This window comes from Dreissena polymorpha, chromosome 1 (assembly GCF_020536995.1).
Source record: "Dreissena polymorpha isolate Duluth1 chromosome 1, UMN_Dpol_1.0, whole genome shotgun sequence".
Taxonomy (NCBI): Eukaryota; Metazoa; Mollusca; class Bivalvia; order Myida; family Dreissenidae; genus Dreissena; species Dreissena polymorpha.
This window is the reverse complement of record NC_068355.1, coordinates 103,433,750-103,458,992: the sequence shown is the minus strand read 5'-3', so window position 1 is coordinate 103,458,992 and position 25,243 is coordinate 103,433,750. Positions and strand designations below refer to the sequence as shown.

Sequence of the window (25,243 nt, the reverse complement as noted above, 5' to 3'; positions counted from 1 at the left end):
CATATTATCCGTTAAACAGCACCGCCTTATCGACGGGAATATTGTACACATACATATATATATATATAGCGGAGTTTACTCACGTACTTCCCAACACGAAATAGTAAAATGGTTTCCGGATGATAAATCAAAAACGCTTATGCCTAGGATCATGAAACTTCATAGGTACATTGATCAGGACTGGCAGATGACCTCTATTGATTTTCAGGTAACTAGGTCAAAGGTCAAGGTCACGGTGATCCGAAATAGTAAAATGGTTTTTGAATGATAACTCAAGAACGCTTACGCCTAGGATCATGAAACTTCATGGGTAGATTGATCATGACTCGCAGATGACTCCTATTGATTTTGAGGTCACTAGGTCAAAGGTCAAGGTGACGGTGACCAGAAATAGTAAAATGGCTTCCGGATTATAACTCAAGAACGATTATGCCTAGGATCATGAAACTTCATAGGTACATAGATCATGTCTCGCAGATGACCCCTAATAATTTTCAGGTCACTAGGTCAAGGTCACGATGACCCAAAATAGCAAAATGGTTTCCAGATGATAACTCAAGAATGATTATGCCTAGGATCATGAAACTTCATCGGTACATTGATCATGACTCGCAGATGACCCCTATAGATTTTCAGGTCACTAGGTCAAAGGTCAAGGTCACAGTGACTCAACTTAGAAAAATGGTTTCTGGATGATAACTCAAGAACGCTTACGCCAAGGATCATGAAACTTCATAGGTACATTGATCATGACTCGCAGAAGACCCCTATTGACTTTCAGGTCAAAGGTCAAGGTCACGGTGACTTGACACAGTAAAATGGTTTCCGGATGATAACACATGAACGCAGATGACCCCTATTGATTTTTAGGTCACTAGGTCAAAGGTCAAGGTCACAGTGCCAAAAAACGTATTCACACAATGGCTGCCACTACAACTGACAGCCCATATGGGGGGCATGCATGTTTTACAAACAGCCCTTGTTTTGCAAGTTTGGAAAATTTCATTTAATGCTTTTAAATTACTTAAACCTATTTATTTAAGCTCAATTGCATTGAAAGTCTCGAGCTTATTGAAACGCTCTTGAGTCTGTTTCCTGGGCCTATAACCAGTACTTGGTTTCTGTGTGGGAGATCTTTAGAACACTCCAATGGTAGGGGTCAACCCCATGACCTCCTAGTCGCTTGGGGGACACCATATCCATTACACCAAGGCAACCTAAAATGATTAAAATTGATATATGTTAACATCGAAAATAAAAAGATTTAAAATATAACAAGAATAAAATGAAACAAAGAAAAAAAGTATCCAAAACTGGGCTCGAACAACTGACCCTTTGAGTAAAAGTCGAACGCTTTAACCACTCAGTCATCCGTGCTGGTGCAGAATGTCATGTATTTTATACTTCATATACACAATCCAGCTAGTGTCACAAAATATAACGATAACAGCAGAACTCTCCAAATTATTTAATTGTTGCACGTTTTTTTAACGCTTAATAATTTTCTTTATTTTTAATCCTTAAAGATACATATAATGGATATTTTCGATCATTGTAAATGTTAAGTATTTTTGTTTCCTTGCAAATCACATAACCTCAATAAAAATCCTCAAATCTTAAACTCTTTTTTTTCAATTTTGTCACCAAATAAAAATAAGACACTAAAAGCTTTTAAAATTAAAAATGGTATTTTTGTAACAAAATTATTACATGACAAAATTTCCGTTTGTATAAATGCTGAATTTTTTTAAATTGCGAATGGATGTCAGAAAAGAAAACCACTATTCTTCTTATGGCCTTCTTATAACAACACTCGCTAGCGAAGTGTTGTTGTAAAAACCTTATCAGCGACAAAGATATTATTGTCCCATACCGGTTTCACCGGAGGGGACTTATGGTTTGCGCTCTGTGTGTCTGTCCGTCTGTCTGTGAGTTTGTCTGTCACACTTTTCTGGATCCTGCGATAACTTTAAAAGTTCTTAATACTATTTCATGAAACTTGAAATATGGATAGATGGCAATATGGACATTATGCACGTCATTTCATTTTGTTCCTACGTTAAAAATTCTGGTTGCTATGGCAACAAATAGACTAGAAATACTGCTGAAAATGGTGGTTTTCTGGATCCTGCGATAACTTTAAAAGTTCTTAATATTTTTTCATGAAACTTGCAACATGGATAGATGGCAATATGGACATTATGCACGTCATTTCATTTCGTTCCTACGTCAAAAATTGGGGTTGCTATGGCAACAATTTTTTTTTTTAAATTCTGAAAATGGTGGAATTTCTGACAATGGTGGAGCTGGTAGGGGACCATATTGTTTGACAATAGCCTTGTTTTGTCATACTATGGTGTTTTGACTGGGCAGCTTATTGCTACCAATACACATTGTTATTGTTAACTGCACATGTTTCTTGCTATCATAATTAAATTCGTCAAAAGCTTGTCATAATTTATTGGAAAATTGCCTGATAAACTATAGTATGCAATCATAAATACATACAAATGAAAATGTACTGATAATTGAATGAAAATTGTACAAACCATTCAAGGACAGCGACTGTGATGCGTTGTTTTGAGCACTTGCCACCACTGCCAAAATCCCCCTACTCAACACATTATTATATGTTTTCTCACTGTGGGCAGCATTTAACACCTCACTGTGGGCAGCATTTAACACATCATATGCAGTTATTGCAATTACATTATTTAGCCGCAAAATAAACTCACATTAGACACTTTAATGTCAGAGGTAAGAAACAACAAGGCAGATTCAAATTTTTACCTTTTGCACCAAGGAATACCAACCTTGTTATATTCTGTTCTCTATTCAGTATTGCACCTGTCCTGTGTAACACAGATGACTGCACAGTGTACACCAACCTTGCTATATTCTGTTCCCTATTGCACCTGTCCTGTTGTATACCACAGATGACTGCACAGTGTACACCAACCTTGTTATATTATGTTCTCTATTGCACCTGTCCTGTTGTATACCCCTATTTCACATGTCCTGTTGTGTACCACAGATGGCTGCACAGTGTACACTAACCTTGCTATATTCTGTTCTCTATTGCACCTGTCCTGTTGTATACCCCTATTTCACATGTCCTGTTGTGTACCACAGATGGCTGCACAGTGTACACCAACCTTGCTATATTCTGTTCTCTATTGCACCTGTCCTGTTGTATACCACAGATGACTGCACAGTGTACACCAACCTTGTTATATTATGTTCCCTATTGCACCTGTCCTGTTGTATACCACAGATGACTGCACAGTGTACACCAACCTTGTTATATTATGTTCTCTATTGCACCTGTCCTGTTGTATACCACAGATGACTGCACAGTGTACACCAACCTTGTTATATTATGTTCTCTATTGCACCTGTCCTGTTGTATACCACAGATGACTGCACAGTGTACACCAACCTTGTTATATTATGTTCTCTATTGCACCTGTCCTGTTGTATACCACAGATGACTGCACAGTGTACACCAACCTTGTTATATTATGTTCTCTATTGCACCTGTCCTGTTGTATACCACAGATGGCTGCACAGTGTACACCAACCTTGCTATATTCTGTTCTCTATTGCACCTGTCCTGTTGTATACCACAGATGACTGCACAGTGTACACCAACCTTGTTATATTATGTTCTCTATTGCACCTGTCCTGTTGTATACCACAGATGATTGTACAGTGTACACCAACCTTGCTTTATTCTGTTCTCTATTGCACCTGTCCTGTTGTATACCACATATGGATGCACAGTGTACACCAACCTTGCTATATTCTGTTCTCTATTGCACCTGTCCTGTTGTGTACCACAAATGGCTGCATAGTGACACCAACATTGCTATATTCTGTTCTCTATTGCACCTGTCCTGTTGTGTACCACAGATGGCTGCACAGTGTACACCAACCTTGCTATATTATGTTCTCTATTGCACCTGTCCTGTTGTATACCACAGATGGCTGCACAGTGTACACAAACCTTGCTATATTCTGTTCTCTATTGCACCTGTCCTGTTGTGTACCACAAATGGCTGCATAGTGACACCAACCTTGCTTTATTATGTTCCCTATTTCACCTGTCCTGTTGTGTACCACAGATGACTGCACAGTGTACACCAACCTTGTTATATTCTGTTCTTTATTGCACCTGTCCTGTTGTGTACTACAAATGGCTGCATAGTGACACCAACATTGCTATATTCTGTTCTCTATTGCACCTGTCCTGTTGTGTACCACAGATGGCTGCACAGTGTATACCAACCTTGTTATATTCTGTTCTCTATTGCACCTGTCCTGTTGTGTACCCCTATTTCACATGTCCTGTTGTATACCACAGATGACTGCACAGTGTACACCAACCTTGTTATATTCTGTTCTCTATTGCACCTGTCCTGTTGTGTATCACAAATGGCTGCACAGTGTACACCAACCTTGCTATATTCTGTTCTCTATTTCACCTGTCCTGTTGTGTACCACAGATGACTGCATAGTGACACCAACATTGCTATATTCTGTTCTCTATTGCACCTGTCCTGCTGTGTACCACAGATGGCTGCACAGTTTACACCAACCTTGATATAGTAGTATTCTGTTCTCTATTGCACCTGTCCTGTTGTGTACCACAGATGACTGCATAGTGACACCAACATTGCTATATTCTGTTCTCTATTTCACCTGTCCTGTTGTGTACCACAGATGACTGCATAGTGACACCAACATTGCTATATTCTGTTCTCTATTGCACCTGTTCTGTTGTGTACCACAGATGACTGCACAGTGTACACCAACCTTGCTTTATTATGTTCCCTATTTCACCTGTCCTGTTTTGTACCACAGATGGCTGCACAGTGTACACCAACCTTGCCATATTCTGTTCTCTATTGCACCTGTCCTGTTGTATACCACAGATGGCTGCACAGTGTACACCAACCTTGCTTTATTCTGTTCTCTATTTCACCTGTCCTGTTGTGTACCACAGATGACTACATAGTGGCACCAACATTGCTATATTCTGTTCTCTATTTCACCTGTCCTGTTGTGTACCACAGATGGCTGCACAGTGTTCACCAACCTTGCTTTATTCTGTTCTCTATTTCACCTGCCCTGTTGTGTACCACAGATGACTGCACAGTGTGAACCAACCTTGCTATATTCTGTTCTCTTTTTCACTGTCCTGTTGTGTACCCCTGATGGCTGCACAGTGTATACCAACCTTGCTATATTATGTTCTCTATTGCACCTGTCCTGTTGTATACCACAGATGGCTGCACAGTGTACACCAACCTTGCTTTATTCTGTTCTCTATTTCACCTGTCCTGTTGTGTACCACAGATGACTACATAGTGGCACCAACATTGCTATATTCTGTTCTCTATTTCACCTGTCCTGTTGTGTACCACAGATGGCTGCACAGTGTTCACCAACCTTGCTTTATTCTGTTCTCTATTTCACCTGCCCTGTTGTGTACCACAGATGACTGCACAGTGTGAACCAACCTTGCTATATTCTGTTCTCTTTTTCACTGTCCTGTTGTGTACCCCTGATGGCTGCACAGTGTATACCAACCTTGCTATATTATGTTCTCTATTGCACCTGTCCTGTTGTATACCACAGATGACTGCACAGTTTACACCAGCCTTGCTATATTATGTTCTCTATTGCACCTGTCGTGTTGTATACCACAGATGGTTGCACAAGCGTACACTAACCTTGCTATATTCTGTTCTCTATTTCACATGTCTTGTTGTGTGCCACAGATGGCTGCAGTGACACCAACCTTTCTATATTCTGTTCTCTATTTCACATGTCCTGTTGTGTATCACAGATGGCTGCACAGTGTTCACCAACCTTGCGGAGGATGATACTTTGTTTCAAGGCAAGGGAGACTACCAATTTGACATCTACAGGACCATGAGGAAGGAAAACAGGTAAGTGGTGAAATTACTGCCCTTGTTTAGTCTTAAGTTACAACAACATGTTACATTTAAAAGTTTTATCTTCATTTCAGCTGAACTCCTGCTTAATATTACCAAGATTTATTCATGAATACTTTTATTAGTTTAATGGAGCAATTAAAAAAAATGAAACCTTTTGGTGAAAAAAGTAGGGGGGGGGTAGGGTATCATCAGCTAAGATGTTGACAAATCTCTTATAGTGAATAATGTGTTATAAAGTTAAAAACAAAAAACTACTGAACTGTGGACACATATATTTATATTGTAATTTATGTTGTTAAAGACAGTGTACATAATGATTAGTCTGATCAAGTGTTGTTTATTTTGCAATAATTTGAAATCACATTTAAAAGTGCTTTGACCAAGCAAATGGATGAACTTCAGCAAAACTTCAACAAAATGACAAAATGCAGAATAATGTACACCTGTGTGTGTGTGCATTTACTATTCAAATATGTGACTCAAGCTGCAAAAACAAGTCATATGGATGAAATATCTCACTTTAAGTTTGTTCATGCCCCCTGTTAGGGGTGGCATATAGCAATCCATCTGTCTGTCTTGCATTCCGTTTTCAGGATAATTTTTAAGCAACTCTTTCAGATATTGAGCTTAATTTTGGTATGTGAGTCTACCTACCTGACTTACAGATGAAGTGTGAGTTTTGTGTGAGATATTGCGAAAAATTCATTAAACCTAAATAATACAAAATGCAATATTTTTGCAAATTTATTTATAAAATGCCTCTTTAAGTATTTTTAAAATAATGTAGAAACAATATAAAATAATGAAACATAAGTCAGCTGACATAACCAGCATTATAAACCAGGAGTACATGTTTCATTTTTCTGTTTGGAAAAATCTTTCAACACGTGTGATCATGGTTACCAATCTAGATGTACATGTATCTGGCGTGATATCGGCCTCAAATGCAGTCCCACCATGGACAATTATTTCGCCAGTGTGGACAATCACTGTAATCAGAGTGTGTTTCCATCATGATAGACCGCAGCGACAGTGGGTGAGCACTAAGGGCGTTATCGGGAAATAAATCTTAAGGTGGACCACCCAGGCCTTGGTAGTTCACGGTGAAATACACGAAAATGTGAATGATCACAAGGGAAAAGAGTGGAACATTTGGAAAAAAAATTATGAGCATGCGACAAAAATATTTCAATTATGCACTAGTCCTTTACGGATCAGCGCATTGTTATGTTCACCTGTCCTGCAAACGCATGCACTTGTCTTTCAAATATGTGTGAATCAAAGATTGCAAGGGGCTGATATAACTTGTAAAGTTTCTGAAAAAGCACTACTCCACAGTTCTTTCATATTGCTAAAATCATGCAAAAATTAGATGTCATGTACAACATCATGCAATTCTCCCTTGATAAAAGCATGGGCTTTAATATACTTTTTATGTCCCCCACTATAGTAGTGGGGGACATATTGTTTTTGCCCTGTCTGTTGGTCTGTCTGTTGGTCTGTCTGTTGGTCTGTCTGTTTGCGCCAACTTTAACATTTTGCAATAACTTTTGCTATAATGAAGATAGCAACTTCATATTTGGCATGCATGTGTATCTCATGAAGCTGCACATTTTGAGTGGTGAAAGGTCAAGGTCAAGGTCATCCTTCAAGGTCAGAGGTCAAATATATGTGGCCAAAATCTCTCATTTTATGAATACTTTTGCAATATTGAAGATAGCAACTTGATATTTGGCATGCATGTGTATCTCATGGAGCTGCACATTTTGAGTGGTGAAAGGTCAAGGTCATCCTTCAAGGTCAGAGGTCAAATATATGTGGCCCAAATCGCTTATTTTATAAATACTTTTGCAATATTGAAGATAGCAACTTGATATTTGGCATGCATGTGCATCTCATGGAGCTGCACATTTTGAGTGGTGAAAGGTCAAGGTCATCCTTCAAGGTCAGAGGTCAAATATATGTGTCCCAAATCGCTTATTTTATGAATACTTTTGCAATATTGAAGATAGCAACTTGATATTTGGCATGCATGTGTATCTCATGGAGCTGCACATTTTGAGTGGTGAAAGGTCAAGGTCATCCTTCACAAGGTCAAGGTCATCTTACAAGGTCAAATATCATATAGGGGGACAAACACAAACACATCTTGTTACTTTTGGTTGAAGAATTGGTAGTCAATGTTTTTAAAGTGTGGACACTTGTTCTCTTAATTAAAACAAGCTTTGTACTATCTATAGCGATACAGTGGTAGAGATAGGCAGTAATGATATGTGCCATTTACCGTTATTGTATACACTTTTACATGGGGACGTCATGTATTCGGCTGTCTGAGCACTAATTGGCTGATATTTTTACCAAGAAAAATGTGATTTACAGTTAGCATAATGTCTTTGATTTTGGGCAAGTGGGGATATCATTTGTCGCGCAACACAGACATGAATGTGATGTACACTTACGACATAAACATCTGGACCAAACTGGATGTAGTTATGAATTTCGGATTACACAGAAAATTTAAGTGCTTGATAAAAACATTGGAGTTCTACTTTAGGAATAGATATGCTTCTAATACAAGCGGATGTGTGGAATGTTTTTATGAAGTTTTTTCCATGTTCATTCGCATGTATTGTACAATTTACCTGTATTTCACTGCAAACCACCAAGACAGTGGAGGTAAACAGAAATTGCAGTGGTCCACCGTGAGATCGATTTCCTGATAATGCGGGAGCGCAAGTTCTTATCAACATTTTTATCGAGACTGTTTCATGCGGGGCTGAATCATGGTGATGCGTGACAGAAGGCATAAATCACGCTAGACATGTAATATGGTTTATAGAATAAATATAGTGTAATTGCACAAAATCATTTGTTACCTATTCCAACATTGTTATCAAAATATTCTTACAATCATTATATTTTATTCAAAGAATTCATTTGGAATCTTATAATATTACTAATTTTTATTATAAATATTAACAATAACGGTGTAGTTGTTTAATTGGCAAAGCATTTCTTTACAAAACGAGTGGATTTAACTAAGATTATTCTGTATGGGTTTAGAAACTGAGAAAAAAATTGGGTAATAAGAAACTGTGCAACTATTCTGTATTGATACATTTAATAATTATACCCCCACAAACGAAGTTAAGGGGGGTATATAGGAGTGAACTTGTCTGTCGGTCGGTCGTATTAAGTGTCTGCTCTCTAATTCAAGTAGTTTTCATCCGATCTTCACCAAACTTGGTCAGAAGTTGTATCTACATGATGTCTAGGCCAAGTTCGAACATGGGCCTTGCCAGGTCAAAAACTAGGTCACAGGGTCACTAAGTGCGTTTTAAACATTCAGCATGTTGTCCGCTCTCTAATTCAAGTAGTTTTCATCTGATCTTTACCAAACTTGGTCAGAAGTTGTATCTAGATGATGTCTAGGCCAAGTTCTAACATGGGCCTTGCCGGGTCAAAAACTAGGTCACGGGGTCATTTAGTGCGTTTTAAACATTCAGCATGTTGTCTGCTCTCTAATTCAAGTAGTTTTCATCTGATCTTCACCAAACTTGGTCAGAAGTTGTATCTACATGTTGTCTAGACCAAGTTCGAGCATGGGCCTTGCCGGGTAAAAAACTAGGTCACGGGGTCACTTAGTGCGCTTTAAACATTCAGCATGTTGTCGGCTCTCTAATTCAAGTAGTTTTCATCCGATCTTCACCAAACTTGGTCAGAAGTTGTATCTAGATGATCTTAAGGCCAAGTTCGAACATGGGCCTTGCCAGGTCAAAACTAGGTCACGGGGTCACTTAGTGCGTTTTTTTAACATTCAGCATGGTGTCCTCTCTCTTATTCAAGTAGTTTTCATCCGATCTTCACCAAATGTGGTCAGAAGTTTTATCTAGATGATGTGAAGGCCAAGTTCGAACATGGGCCATACCAGATCAAAAACTAGGTCACAAGGTCACTTAGTACGTTTTACACATTGAGCATGGTGTCTGCTCTCTAATTCAAGTAGTTTAAATCCGATCTTCACCACACTTGGTCAGAAGTTGTAATTAGATGATGTGTAGGTCAAGTTCGAACATGGGCCATGCCGGGTCAAAAACTAGGTCACGGGGTCACTAAGTGTGTTTTAAACCTCACCATGTTGTCCGCTCTCTAATTCAAGTAGTTTTTATCCAATCTTCACCAAAATTGGTCAGAAGTTGTATCTTGATAATGTCTAGGGCTAGTTTGAATATGGGTCATGCCGGGTCAAAAACAAGGTCACGGGGTCACTAAGCGCGTTTTAAACATCACAATATTGTCCGCTCTCTAATTCAAGTAGTTTTCATCCAATCTTCACCAAACTTGGTCAGAAGTTGTATCTAGATGATGTCTAGGTCAAGTTTGAATATGGGTCATGCCGGGTCAAAAACTAGGTCACGGGGTATCTTAGTGCGTTTTAAACCTCACCATGTTGTCAGCTCTCTAATTCAAGTAGTTTTCATCCAATCCTCACCAAACACAAGTTTTATCTAAATGATCTCTAGGACAAGTTTGTACATGGGCCATTCCAGGCATAAAACTAGGTCATGGTGTCACTTAGTGCGTTTTTTAACATTCAGCATGATGTCCGCTCTCTAATTCAAGTAGTTTACATCCGATCTTCACCAAACTTGGTCAGAAGTTTTATGGAGATGATCTTAAGGCCAAGTTAGAACATGGGCCTTTCTGTGTCAAAAACTAGGTCAAGGGTTCACTAAGTGCGTTTTAAAAATTGAGCATGGTGTCCGCTGTTTTTTTGTGAAGACGACATGCAAAGTATTATGTGTCAATGCGGCATGTGGGGGTTTTCGTCACGTCTGTGACAAAGCTCTAGTTGTTTCTTGTAAACAATACACTTATAATTTGTTAGTAATATTTAGCTTCAGCTGATTCATAATAGATTCACATTCTTGACAATGGTTTCCATAGCTACCGCATTGTACATGATACTGCATCTGCCTAACCAAAGGACAAGTAATATTGATTATTGTGCAGGCCACATGAATAACTCTTCATAATAAAAAAAAATCTCCAATTTTAGAACTTGTCCACCTTAAGTTTTGTCTCTATGACAATCATATCGACAGGTAAACTTTATAGGCCTGATTTCAACATTCCCATATTGAAAACTCTTTTCACTCGTATGTATGTTTTATCAGTAATATATAGTGATCATTGACAATAACAAATTACTGATATTTTTATGTCCCCCAGTCTATACTGGGGGGCATATGGTTTTTGCCCTGTCTGTTGGTTTGTTTGTTTGCGTCAAACTTTATCATTTGCCATAACTGTTGCAATATTTAGAATAGCAACTTGATATTTGGCATGCATGTGTATCTCATGGAGCTGCATATTTTGAGGGGTGAAAGGTCAAGGTCATCCTTCAAGGTCAGATATATGGGGCGGGGACATAGTTTTTCACAACCACATCTTGTTGAAAATTATAAATAATGTAAAAATGCATCTTCATGAAATATCATCTTTATTAAAAAAGAAATAGTTATTAATATGAAATACATAGCTTTGTAAATAAGGGCCTGCCCACTTTCTTACTGGTATTTTGTTATGCATAACCATAATGATATGTCTTCAATTTATTGAAAACATTTAAGTAAAGCATTGAATCTGTTTCATTGCACAATAGAAACAAGTTTTAATAGGCATATTGTTTAATTAGCATCTGTTGGTCAATGAAACTGTCATACTATCTTATGGATCAATTACTGCAATTCGGGTGATGAATATTTTCAAATGTGCAGGGCTCACGCTGGGTTCAAATTTTAGGGAGAAGTGACTTCTCCCTAGACACTGATTTAGGGAGAAGTGAGGAGACTTTAGGGAGAAGTGGAGAGACTCGGACAAAGGGTTTGCTTGTAAGGGGTTACAACATACATATATGTGATAGTAATAATCGACACAACAGATAAATAACCATAATTTTATTAGCTCTTTATTCAATCCATTTTGATGTGAACATACATAGTGTAATAAAGACTTAAGTATTTCAAAGATGATAATTGAAGCAGTAGCCAACATAAATATTTATGTTTGAAATATGACATATGGATAATGCTAAGCAGCTTTGTTAATTTGTGGTAAAAAAAAACGTTGTGATTATCAACACTTAAATTCGTTGCTTTGAATAACTTTGAGCCAATGTTTGTCAATGTTTGTCAACAATAATAATATTAATGAAAACAAAAATCTATATTGACAAATTTAAAGTCTAAACAATGATCAATGTCACCATGAAGTAACATCCAGTCTGAAGATTAAAATGAAACATAGTTATTGTTAATTATAGGATATATTTATTTTACAACGCGTTATTTCAACTAATGTCAACAACGTTGACAGTTTTGTAAGGTCGTGAAAATATATGACAATATAAGAATTACATTTTACTTGGTGAGTGATAAATCCTCCTTCCAAACAAGCTCATTATTTGTTGAAATAACAACTGTCTGTCCCTATTCATGTTAAAATTCATCATGATTGAGGACAGACAGTGTTTTAAAGTTTAGAAATAAAATCCAAACACAAATATGATTTTCCATGCCGTAATTTGGGACTAAAAATTGACCGCATATTCGCATTAAAAAATAGATTAATTTTCAAATTTTAAAAGGTACTTTGAATTAAAAAAATCAATATTTTTGCACAAAAAAAAATCATAGCCAAAGATTTCAGAAGTTTAAAAAAATCAATAGTGCTGAGTTTGATTTCATTCGAGTGTGATAGTGCCTAACCAAGCGTGACCTGAGCCGCGTGACCTCAGAGATAATCTTTCACAGCATGTGACTATCGTCTGCAACAAAAGGCTTATTAGTGATCTGATAACAAACCATGCCCTTTGGGCATAATTCATCGTTATCACATTAATTGATCAATTAATATGGCAACATCACCCCCGTGGATTATCCCTAATCAATATCAAATCAATAACACTTGAAAGACGTCAGTAAACTTCAATTATCACCCCACACGCACGTGACTGCATTCGAGTTGAACACTGACTTGACGTTCGCCGATTGGATAAGTTTGGAGGTTGGGAGAATCGGGGGCGGGGTCTACCTCAAATTACATGTCGCTCGATTGCGACACGCTTCGGGCAGTGACAGTGTGTATTGGAAAATGTAATCATACCTTGACATCCAGAAAACCGGATGTAAACAAATTCCGATGAAAGAGCGACTGGAAGTCGCTTTTTATCTACGATTTCTTACATTTTAGGCGACATTTGGCGTAGGGAAAGCGACTATGTCGCTCATGTCGCCCCCTAGCGCGAGCCCTGATGTGTTTGCATATTGTACAGGAACCACAGGTCTATAAGCAAGTTTTGGTTTCAAGTGTATATACCCGGTCCATGCTTCTGAAGAAAGGAGATGTGATACACTTTGACCATGGCAATATGACTTCAAAACTGATTCCCTGTATTAGTGCTGCAACAATACGCCAAAAACCGTATTGCAATATATTGTCAGTTCAAAAACCCGTATTGCAATATATCGCAATATATTGCTAACTTGTACAAAAATTATAACTTGCCAATTACCCAATAATCCCATAAATTCCAATTTTAAAGCAAATTCTGGTAAATATTTACTATAAATGTGCTCAAGAATAATAAGAAACACAAACATTTGCAAATTTTCTTAAGTATCAAATACATTTTTGCAATTGTTACTATTTAAAGATGTGATGAAATAACGTCCAACCGGGGCGTTTTTCCCACTGAACACGCGTAATTCAGCTGCATGATGTTCCCGTTTTTATACAACACAAAATACACCCATACTTTCCATGCGACGTTCTACATGTCTGTATAATTTTCGCGCGCTTTTTATTGAGACAAAGGATAAAGCACTTTTTATTTGACGCTATAATTTTTTATTGTCGCGTTAGCATTCAAATTTGGAAGCGTGTTTCCGAAATTCGGATTACAAATAATGCTCAAATCAGAATCGAACGAAACATTTACAGCTGTGCGCAATTAATTCAACGACAATCTGTTCAATAGCATCGAATGAATGCTCCCATGTAACAACGCTACTCCGTATAATACACTTTTTAGAATGCTTTTTTTTACGTAAAAAATAATTTACACTGCTTTGTTTTGTTTACCTTTTTATCATTATTTCGGATAGCTTTTCTGGACGAAATGTGAATGAATTTTTGTAAAATTTTCGTACCGGTATGATGAAAATCATATCGCAATACAATATGCGGATTGCGTATTGCGATATATACCGATATACCGGTATATTGTTGCAGCCCTACCCTGTATAAAGTACATGAACTGTTTTATGACAATTAACAATGAGAATTCCAACATTCTCTGGACATGACTTTGGTGATATTGTAACATATTACTGCACAGATCATGTTGTATGTCCTGTATAATTATTTAGTCAATACTTTGTATATGATTGGCAACTCTTAATTGGCTGTTATTTAAAAACACAGTTTCCATGCAAGCATGCACACTCTTATTGTTGTAAGCAATTCATATAAATACCAGTATACAGTTATGTGACTGAATAAAGGTTAAGAATTCATTTACGATTTAATATATTAAGCAAGTACACTTATTTCAATTCAAAAATGTATGCTTAAAATGCTATAACAGCTTAAAGAAACATAGTTGAAAAGTTAAAAAAAAATAGTAGTATAAATATATTCTCTTTTTGGGTGTTGCTTGACCATTACTATATTATCTCCTTGCATTTAAAATAATAAAATTCAACTTTAAATAATAGTATACGACTAAACTAAATAAAATACCTTTTTTATGCCCCCGGATCGATAGATCGGGGGTATATTGTTTTTGTCCTGTCTGTCTGCCACACTGTCCCAAAACTTTAATCTTCGTTAAAGTTTGATAACTTTTGCAATATTTAAGATAGCAACTTGATATTTACCATGCATGTGTATCTCATGGAGCTGCTCATTTTGAGTGGTGAAAAGTCAAGGTCTTCCTTCAAGGTCAAAGGTCAAATATCATTGTATTTTTCTTTCCTAACACTTTAACCTTGGTTAAAGTTTTATCATAACTTTTTATGCCCCCGGATCGAAATATCGGGGGTATATTGTTTTTGGCCTGTCTGTCATTGTATGTGTGTGTGTGTCCCAAAACTTTAACCCCAACTTTAACATTTTGCCATAACTTTTGCAATATTGAACATAGCAACTTGATATTTGGCATGCCTGTGTATCTCATGGAGCTGCACATTTTGAGTGGTAAAAGGTCAAGGTCATCCTTCAAGGTCAAAGGTAAATATTTTTTTTTAACTTTAACCAAAACTTTAACCTTCTTCATAACTTTTGCAATATTGAACGTAGCAATTTGATTTTTGGCATGCATGTGTATCTCGTGGAGCTGCACATTTTGAGTGGTAAAAGGTCAAGAACATCCTTCAAGGTAAAAGGTAAAACAAAATAATCAAAGCGGTGCATTAGGGGGGCATTGTGTTTCTGACAAACACATCTCTTGTTTAATATTAAACCCAGCAACTTCATATTTGGCATGCATGTGTATCTCGCGGAGCTGCACATTTTGAGTGGTGAAAGGTCATGGTCATCCTTCAAGGTCAGAGGTCAAAATTAAAAAAAAAAATCATTTCTCCATTCAATCTCTTAATTCTTGTGGAGCTGCACATTTTGAGTGGTGAAAGGTCATGGTCATCCTTCAAGGTCAAAGTCAAAGTGGCGCATTAGGGGGCATTGTGTTTCTGACAAACACATCTCTTGTTTTGTTAATAAAGAAAAGAGCATTCAAATCAGTATTGAAATTTAAAAAAAACAGCAACATTTTAATGTAAAATACTAAAGGGATCAATGCTCACAAATAGCACAGATGAGGACATCATTAAGTCCATTATGTCATAGCAAATGAAGACATCATTAAGTCCATTATGTCAATAGCAGATGATGACATCATTTAGTCCATTATGTCAATACCAGATGAGGGCATCATTAAGTCCATTATGTCAATAGCAGATGATGACATCATTAAGTCCATTATGTTAATAGCAAATGAGGACATCATTAAGTCCATTATGTCAATACAGCGTTTTTTTTCACCTGTTTGGGAACAGGTCCTGTCCCCTAGAAATTGGGAATTTTTGAGTCGCGAAATCCTTCAAATTGGGAATTTTCGCGTCGTGAAATCCATCAAATTGGGAAAAATCAAAAATCATACAAATACATCAACTGGAATCTATTTATGTAGTAAACAATGCTTTTATACACTGTCAATGGCATTCTGGGATAGGGTAGATCATAAGTCTGTATAACAAATACCAGTTTATTAAAAAAAAAAATAAGAACTGGTTTTCCAGATAGAATTAATGGGTATTGCCGCAATATAACTGAAAATTGTTTAAAATGGCATAAAGCCCAATTGAACAATTACTTTGTGTGGCAATTTGAGATAACTTGTCTAAATTAAAAGGACCAGCAGATGATCATTGTTATAATGGAAAACAGAAATTTAGGTGGCTAAATTTATGCTTGGCTGATTTCGTTTTGTTCACTTTCTTCAAGTAGTATTTTGAATTGTGACTCATTTTCTGGCTATTTATATAAAAACCACGATGCGAGTGTGCAAAATCGTCGGAAGTAGTTGACTTTTTAACTTCGCCGCGAGTATTTGAAGAGTAAAACGAGATTTCAGAATTCCATATCTGGGTTTTTTTAAATCCTAAAGACGTCGCTACGAATAAAACCAAAACCCGTGAAAATATTTTGTCAAAGCGGCATTTCGAAATATCTATCATTCTTTTCGGATAAGGGTTTTATTTTGTATATTGAATCTGTATTTAACGAGAACGTTCAATAAACAACTGTCACGAACATGTGAAACATTGTTATCGAAGCGTACAAAACAAGGTCAATTTTACTACTATTGCCTTATTTGGTTGACTGTTTCCCCGCCAGCATTCAATAATGCCGCATTATGTTTGCCGGCCGGGGAACAGTCAACTTGGTAACTAGGTGGCTCCACCTATTGGAAGTTGCGTCGACCTCATTCTAAAAGAACAACAACAACTACAACAACAACCGTTTCCTTTTTATACTTGTTTACTAACTTCTGAAGTCATTTTGAGACAAAAAAGATAGTCTATTTGGGATTTACGAATCGATACGAGGCCGTTTTTATATAAACTATTTGGGATAAGACCGTTTTCTAAATTGGGAAGGGTGCGTCGGCGATTTTGGGACCAGGTCCGGTCCTGATTGGGAACAGGGCCGTTTACGGGACCCGTTCAAAGAAGGAAAAAAAACCTGCAATACCTGATGAGAACATCGTTTAGTCCATTATTTCAATAGCATATGATGACATCATTAATTCCATTATGTCAATACCAGATGAGGGCATCATTAAGTCCATTATGTCAATGACAATTAGAGCTGCAACGATTAACCAACAGCTCGATTCGATTTGGATTTCAGACACTCCAATACCGATTTGTTCGATTTTAGTCATCTTCAAACCTAGTTTTATCATATATTCACTCTTATGCCTCAAAATTAACATTTCTGTTCAAATGTGATTTCAATAAAACACATAAAAAAGAATAGCAAATTAGGACTCAATTTTAATAGAAAATTTTCTGACTAGAAGATTGTGTTGATTACACAATAATATAAAAAATAAATAAATAATCATAAGAACGTATCCGGAATCAGTTGAATGGTAGTATTATCACTATTATACTTTTGCCCAAAACCGCATAAGCATGTCTACCATTGTGCCATGACAGCATCACCTGTTACCTGTAGGACAAATCACATTCTCTAATAAACTTAACAAAACTCCAACAGAAATAGAACTACTTTTCTGGCTAGCGACTTGAGTAGTTGCACTTGTGCGACCTCTTAGACTTGCTAAATCAACGTTATGTTTGCGTTTGACATATTGCATTAGATTAGTGGTTGAGCCGGACTTAGCGTACGCCACATCCGTGAAGCACAGTTTACACTTTGTTTTATCGGTAGGGCTACCATCCCGAAACCCAAAATACTGCCACACTTTTGATTTTAGCTTCTTAGGCATCTGATAATTTCAATTTGTCGGCAACAACTTGTTCAGCCATTTTGACGCTTTTTCTGAAAGTAGACCGTAACGGGCTTATTGATTGGATGACTAAAGTAATAAGCAACCAATCGCACGCGTCATAATTACAAGTAAAGATAAAACCTACACCTTCCTGTATCAATAGTCAGAATACAGCGCGCTTTACGTATCTATGTTTATAAATGTATTTATGTTAAAGAATCGAATCAAATTTGGTAGGTTTGGTATTGTAATCGAATCGAAGCATTTTGAATCGATTTTCGATGAATCATATCGAATCGTTGCAGCTCTAATGACAATACCAGATGTAGACATATTTAAGTCCATTATGTCGATACCAGATGAGGGCATTATTAAGTCCATTATGTTGATACCAGATGAGGACATCATTAAGTCCATTATGTCAATACCAAATCAATACATCATTAAGTCCATTACGTCAATAGCAGATAAGGACATCGTTATGTCAATAGCAGATGATGATATCATTAGTCCATTATGTCAACAGATGAGGACATCATTAAGTCCATTTTGTCAATACCAGATGAGGGCATCATTATTCCATTATGTCAATAGCAGATGATGACATCATTAAGTAGATAATGTCAATACCTAATGAGAACATCATTTAGTCCATTATTTCAACAGCATATGATGACATCATTAAGTCCGTTATGTTAATAGCAGATGAGGACATCATTAAGTATGTTATGTCAATACCAGATGAGGACAACAGTAAGTCCATTATGCCAATACCAAATGAGGACATCATTAAGTCTATTTTGTCAATAGCAGATGAGGAAATCATGAAGTCCATTATGTCAATAGCAGATGAGGACATCATTAAGTTCATTATGTCAATAGCATATGAGAACATAAAGTCCATAATGTCAATAGCAGATAAGGACATCATTTAGTCCATTATGTCAATACCAGATGAGGACATCATTAAGTCCATTATGTCAATATCAGATGGGTGCATCATTAAGTCCATTATGTCAATACCAGATCAGGCCATCATTATGTCAATACCAGATGAGGGCATCATAGAGTCCATTATGTCAATACCAGATGAGGTCATCATTAAGTCCATTATGTCAATACCACATGAGAGCATCATTAAGTCCATTATGTCAATAGCAGATGATAACATCATTAAGTCCGTTATAGTCTGTTATGTCAATACCAGATTAGGACATCAGTAAGTCCATTATGCCAATACCAAATGAGGACATCATTAAGTCTATTTTGTCAATAGCAGATGAGGAAATCATGAAGTCTATTATGTCAATAGCAGATGAGGACATCATTAAGTTCATTATGTCAATACCAGATGAGGACATCATTAAGTCCATTATGTCAATACCAGATAAGGGCATCTATGAGTCCATTATGTCAATACCAAATGAGGACATCATTAAGTCCATTATGTCAATACCAGATGAAGACATCATTATGTCAATACCATATGACTATGTCAATACCAGATGATGACATCATCAATTCCATTATGTCAATACCAGATGAGGACATCATTAATTCCATTTTGTCAATACCAGATGAGGACATCATTAATTCCATTATGTCAGATGAGGACATCATTAATTCCATTATGTCAATACCAGATGAGGACATCATTAAGTCCATTATGACATCATTAAGTCCATTATGTCAATACCAGTAGCTGACACATGTCCGGTTAGCTAAGTGGTTGGTACATGCATTTCTAACCTAGGCGACCGGGTTCAATCTCCGTTTCCAGAAGCATGTGAGTTTTGTTGGTGCTCACCATACTGGACAACAATAGACGACACCAACATTAAAATATCTCTCAGTAAAACACAAATACCTGGAAATTGCAGATATAGTGAAAAAATCTTCCCAACTTTCATGAGTCAAATAATTAATTAGGTATGAGTGCTTGGACATAATCTGGGTCCTCACATAATGCAGCTTCAGGTGTGGGAGGACCTCAAACTTCCAAATACACACACCAGTAGCTGACTGGGTCCACTAGTCCTTGAATCTATAGCTGGATAAACACTTGCTGCCTAACAAGAACCGCCAACAAAAAATCTTAACAAAATATATATATATAATTTATGCATTTTCATTTTGAGAAGGACAGTGGTAAAAACTCAACAAAAATTAGGGGAAAAAGCAAAATAATGACAAAAACTCATATATATATTTTCATGTTTAATGCCACATTATATTGACAGCATAATCATGCATATGGATTGTCTCATGGCAGCCAATAAAAAGGTGGCAAGATTTGTATGTAAATATATAATATATATAAATATAAATGTTGTGGATTACTGAACTATGATTATTTAAATTGTTTTCAAATGAGATCAGTTATTACTGATCAGTTTCTATAAATAAAAGTCTGTTTATACTACATTTATTATGTATGGAAATTAAAAGATGAAAAATAAGTTACATATTGCAAAACACAAATGACCATAAGGTACATGTTCAAACTGTTAAAAACTGCAGTAACAATGTTTCTATATGTAACATATTAATTTAGTATTTGTTCTTGGATGATTTTAATTTATTTAAGGTAAATGTAAAAAGAAATTATTTGGATAAAATAGTGGAGCTATTTTAATCTCTTTCTCCATAATGACATAACCATATGGGTTATTTTCAAAGACTGCTTCATATTTATCAAATTGTTTTCAGAGAAACGAAGTGGATTTATTTCCTTTTTCAGCAACAACTGGGAGAGGTTTGTTCCTCACAGCAATGTTCACTGGCTACACTACCTGGCTGACAAGGTCGTGTACAGAAGGAACTACCCCAGCCAGTCGGGGCGCCAGGACCGCGACACTGTCCGCCAGTTCAGACAGTTTATGTCAGGCATGTTGGAGTACAACAGTGCCTTAGAAATGGTGGTTGACAGCCTCTTTCTTAACACCTGAAGAATGAAGACTGGAAGCAATTGCTAGATTACAAAGCTTTTGGAAATGGAAACGTTGAATATTGTCCTGTTTTATCCGAAGGATGAACACGTGAAAATTTAAGCATGCTTGACTTTGTCACTGAAGAAGGTTCTCAGTCTTTTACAGGTATTGGAAAATGGTCTTTATAGTCAGTTTCGGAACATACAAAGATACATGATGTGTTGGCAAAAGCGGAGATGATAGGCAATTTAAACCTGTGGTGGCTGAGCACTTGAAATAATAGAATGTTTGTGCATCTCAGTGTTACAAAAACTGCTATTGATAATTTTTTCTTGAACACATGACATTTGAAAACCAATAAACAATGCTTCATTACAAAGTGCTTCAACTAGATTGACTTTTCCTTTAAGCCTTTAAGGAGTAAAAATGTGCATGTCTTGTTGACACAATTTTTAATGGTTTATATTTCAAAACATGAAGGATGTTATCTTATAAAATATTTTTTACATGAACAGTAGCCAGGGAATGGTTTAAGAAATCTTGTTTGTTAAAAAAAACCAATGATAAAAATATTCAAAAGGGGTAAACATGTTTTGCTTGGTCACAATAGAAGCATCTCACTTCTTGTTTTGAATAAATTGTTTTTGGACAAGGAATTAATTTTTTATGCAGCTTTGCTTTTAGCACCAGCACAGTTTTATGTTTCATATGCTGGACTTTCTAAACAACCCCGCATTGAAAGTTGACAAACATGTTTTGGCCCTCAGAGACTACTTAGGTGCTTGTTGGTTGGTTTGGTTTGATGTGTTTTCTCCAAGTGCAGTGAAATAGAGCTGAATACAGACAGCTAGTATGAGATCAAGGAATGCACTTTTTATGTGCAAATTGTGTATGAAATTTTGGAAAATGTTTCAGTTAGGGAAAGTAAATATAAATTACTAAATATTTGGGAAACAATTTTAATTGTTGAACTTGCTAAGTAGCCATGATTTGTTATTTAAAGTTGTTTCAATATAAGCATTAATGAAAAAATTATGTAGTACAGTCAGTCAATATGACAACAAATATATACTCTGGTCTGTTCCAGAGGTTTTAGATGTGTTCCTATGAGAAATTAAGTTAGTATGCTTCAACTAAATGACAAGAAAAATTGTACTTAATTTTTATTTTTATCTTGAACAGTTTTATTCTTAGTCATGTGATTTGATTATGCACACAGTAAATGTTATTATGTTTTATGATGTTTTATAAGTATTATTTTTTCATTATAATACCACATGAATTGTCAATATATTTTGATGATATTTAGATATGACTGACTCCGAGGATGATACATGGTGTGAGCAGGAGAAGATAACTCCTACAATGTAGTTGTGATTTGAGTCGTGTCATGCACATGGGTCTTACGTCATGTGTGGCTAGCCTAGCCTCAAACCAGCCTGCACAGCGGCACAGTCTGGTCAGGAGCCATGCTGTCCTCTATCTATAAAGTCACTCATGGTTTAGGCAGGCTGTCAAGCGGTCCTACTTTTTCATCAGGGTCCTACTTTTTCCTATTTTTTTTACATAATCTTCCTACTATTCCTACTTTTTCATTTTAAATGGAGATTATTTTTTTTAAAGAGTTTATTTAGTTAACTTGCAGGATGAATAAATCTATGGCATGACTGTATCCTTGTTAAGGTGCCTTCATCTAGATGAGACCTGACAACCCATGCTGACACCTCTTCAGGAAGTATAGATATTTATTTCTTATGTAACGCTTGAAATTATTGACAAAAGTTGTTTTTTATGTCCCCCACCACTATAGTGGGGGACATATTGTTTTTGCCCTGTCTGTTGGTTGGTTGGTTTGTGTGTTTGTTTGTTTGTTTGCTCCAACTTTAACATTTGCCATAACTTTTGCAATATTGAAGATAGCAACTTGATATTTGGCCTGCATGTGTATCTCATGGAGCTGCACATTTTGAGTGGTGAAAGGTCAAGGTCATCCTTCAAGGTCAAAGGTAAAAAAAAAAGTGGCGCAGAAGGGGACATGGTGTTTCTGACAAACACATTTCTTGTTTTAAGTAACAATAGTGCCTTGTTTACTCCCTTAGCATTTTTACACTGCAGACTTCACTACCTTACCTACCAGTGAGGGAACCCATTGCTTATTCCAGTTTTATTTTGTTTCCATTGACAACAATTTGACCAAACCTTATGCATGTTTACATGATATTGCTGTTTGGAATGTAGAGATATAGAGATACATGATTGTATTGTATGAGTGGTTATGTAATATGGAATTTATTGCACAAGCTATTTGAAAAAGAAAAACTGATGCTTTGCCGAGTTTTCATTATTTACAAAAACTAAATGTTATAAATTCCGTATAACATGACAATGAAAATCATGTTCTATTGATAACATAGGTACACCATGTCGAGAAATTAAAGATAAATGCACAGAGCCTAAATGCCCTGATCCATTTTCTGATGATGGCATAGCTAGTGAGGTAACTTCAAGGTGTTACAGCGTATTTTGAAAAATATTTAACAGCATTATTACACTCTCGCGACGTCATCAATGATGTAAAAACAATTATTTGAAAATGGAATAAACAATGTAGTGCAACTGTTTCATTGACCAATCAATGATGTCATAAAAGATGTCAGGTGATAAGGTCCTATCTCATAGGCCGATCCAGTGGGGGAGGGGGGGGAGTGGACACGGCGTACTAAAATTGCCAAAGTAAAGTCAATTCATTTGATGTTTCACACTTAACTAGATCTAAATCACTTATTTAAACTTGTCAAAGCCTTCAAAATCATAAAATTGTGGAGCTCCCGGGGGGCTTCACCCCCTGTACCCCCAAAACTATAAACTATGCACTTTTTGGCATTATAATAAGGTACTTTGATGAAAGTATATAAGGCTTGACGTGCTCGAGAAGTGGTTGTCAAAGCCTTCAAATTAATTAAAATCATGAAGCTTCCAGGGGGCTTAGCCCCCTAGACCCCCTAAACGATAAACTATGCACTTTTTTGCATTATAAGAAGGTACTGAGATGAAAGTATATAAGGCGTGACATGCTTGAGAATTGCTTGTCAAAATCATTAAAATTGTGAAGCTTCCGGGGGGCTTTGCCCTAACCGATAAACTATGCACTTTTTTGGCATAAGAAGGTACTTTGATGAAAGTATATAAGGCGTGACATGCTCGAGAAGTGGTTGTCAAAGCCTTCAAAATCATTAAAATCGTGGAGCTTACGGGGGCTGGACCTCCTTGCAGGGCTTTGCCCTGCACCAACCAAGGGGGCCGCAAGCCGCCCCCTGGACCCCCAGCAAATCTTTCAATATCCCGCCACCCCTAACCAGAAATCCTGGATCCGCCCCTGTATGTATACCTGTATCTCCAGTTGCATAATCTGCTCTGCAATGACCAGTCATTTCGAATGTAACTTAAGTCATTATAATTGCACCCTATTGTCAATTTAAAGGCTTCAAAATGTAGCTGTAGCAGAGCAATGACACTGCTTTATATACTAGTTTTAATCTTGTACAACAAGTTGGTGTATCACTAAATAAATTTGGTCTTCTGCTTAAGGAAATAACATGCACAATATATTACCATTTTTAACCAGGTTTTCCGAAGGAAAAAATTGGTTATTAGATTGGCGAATGCGGGCGGGCTGGCTGGCTGGCTGGCTGGCTGGCGGGCTTGCGGAACAAGCTTGTCCGGGCCATAACTTGTGAGATTTTAAAATCATTTGGCACATTTGTTAACCATCATTAGACGGTGTGTCGCGCGAAAAAATTACGTCAATATCTCCAAGGTCAAGGTCACACTTTGAGTTCAAAGGTAAAAAAATAGCCATAAATGAGCTTGTCTGGGCTATAACTATGTCATTCATTATGAGATTTTAAAATCATTTGGCACATTTGTTCACCATCATGGTACGGTGTGTCGCACGAAAGAATCACGTCAATATCTCCAATGTCAAGATCGCCACGACTACAAATAGATTTATTTTAAAACAAACTTACAAAGGGGGTTAATTTTGTTTGTTCATTTCAAAAGTTCAGTTTGAGTTGTCTCCCTTTATCAGATTTTTTTTCACAATGAAAACCTGGTTTTGTGACAATTTTGTCCCTTGTTATATCCATACACCTCTAACCACTTATTTGATGATACACCAAAATGAACAGCATCTAATTATACTTTTTTAACAGGGTAGCTTTGCTTGTAGCGTAATTATCATAGATACACTCATGCACTATAAGTGC

The 25,243-nt window shown here is 36.6% G+C and overlaps 1 protein-coding gene across 2 annotated transcripts in view; it reads left to right on the top strand.

Annotated features, from left to right (window-relative positions):
* Window positions 1–23,304, top strand: part of LOC127865173 (dentin sialophosphoprotein-like) — an 81,947-nt gene extending 58,643 nt beyond the window's left edge. Inside the window, exons 12-13 of one of the 2 annotated variants that reach the window (XM_052405121.1) lie at window positions 5,852–5,954; window positions 20,786–23,304. In XM_052405121.1, coding sequence (XP_052261081.1) covers window positions 5,852–5,954; window positions 20,786–20,993 — 311 coding nt within the window. In that variant the 3' untranslated portion in view covers window positions 20,994–23,304. Of the gene's footprint in view, window positions 1–5,075; window positions 5,408–5,851; window positions 5,955–20,785 lie in introns of those variants that run through there. The other variant, XM_052405122.1, reaches the window with a different exon arrangement.
* Window positions 23,305–25,243: the final 1,939 nt, after the last annotated feature.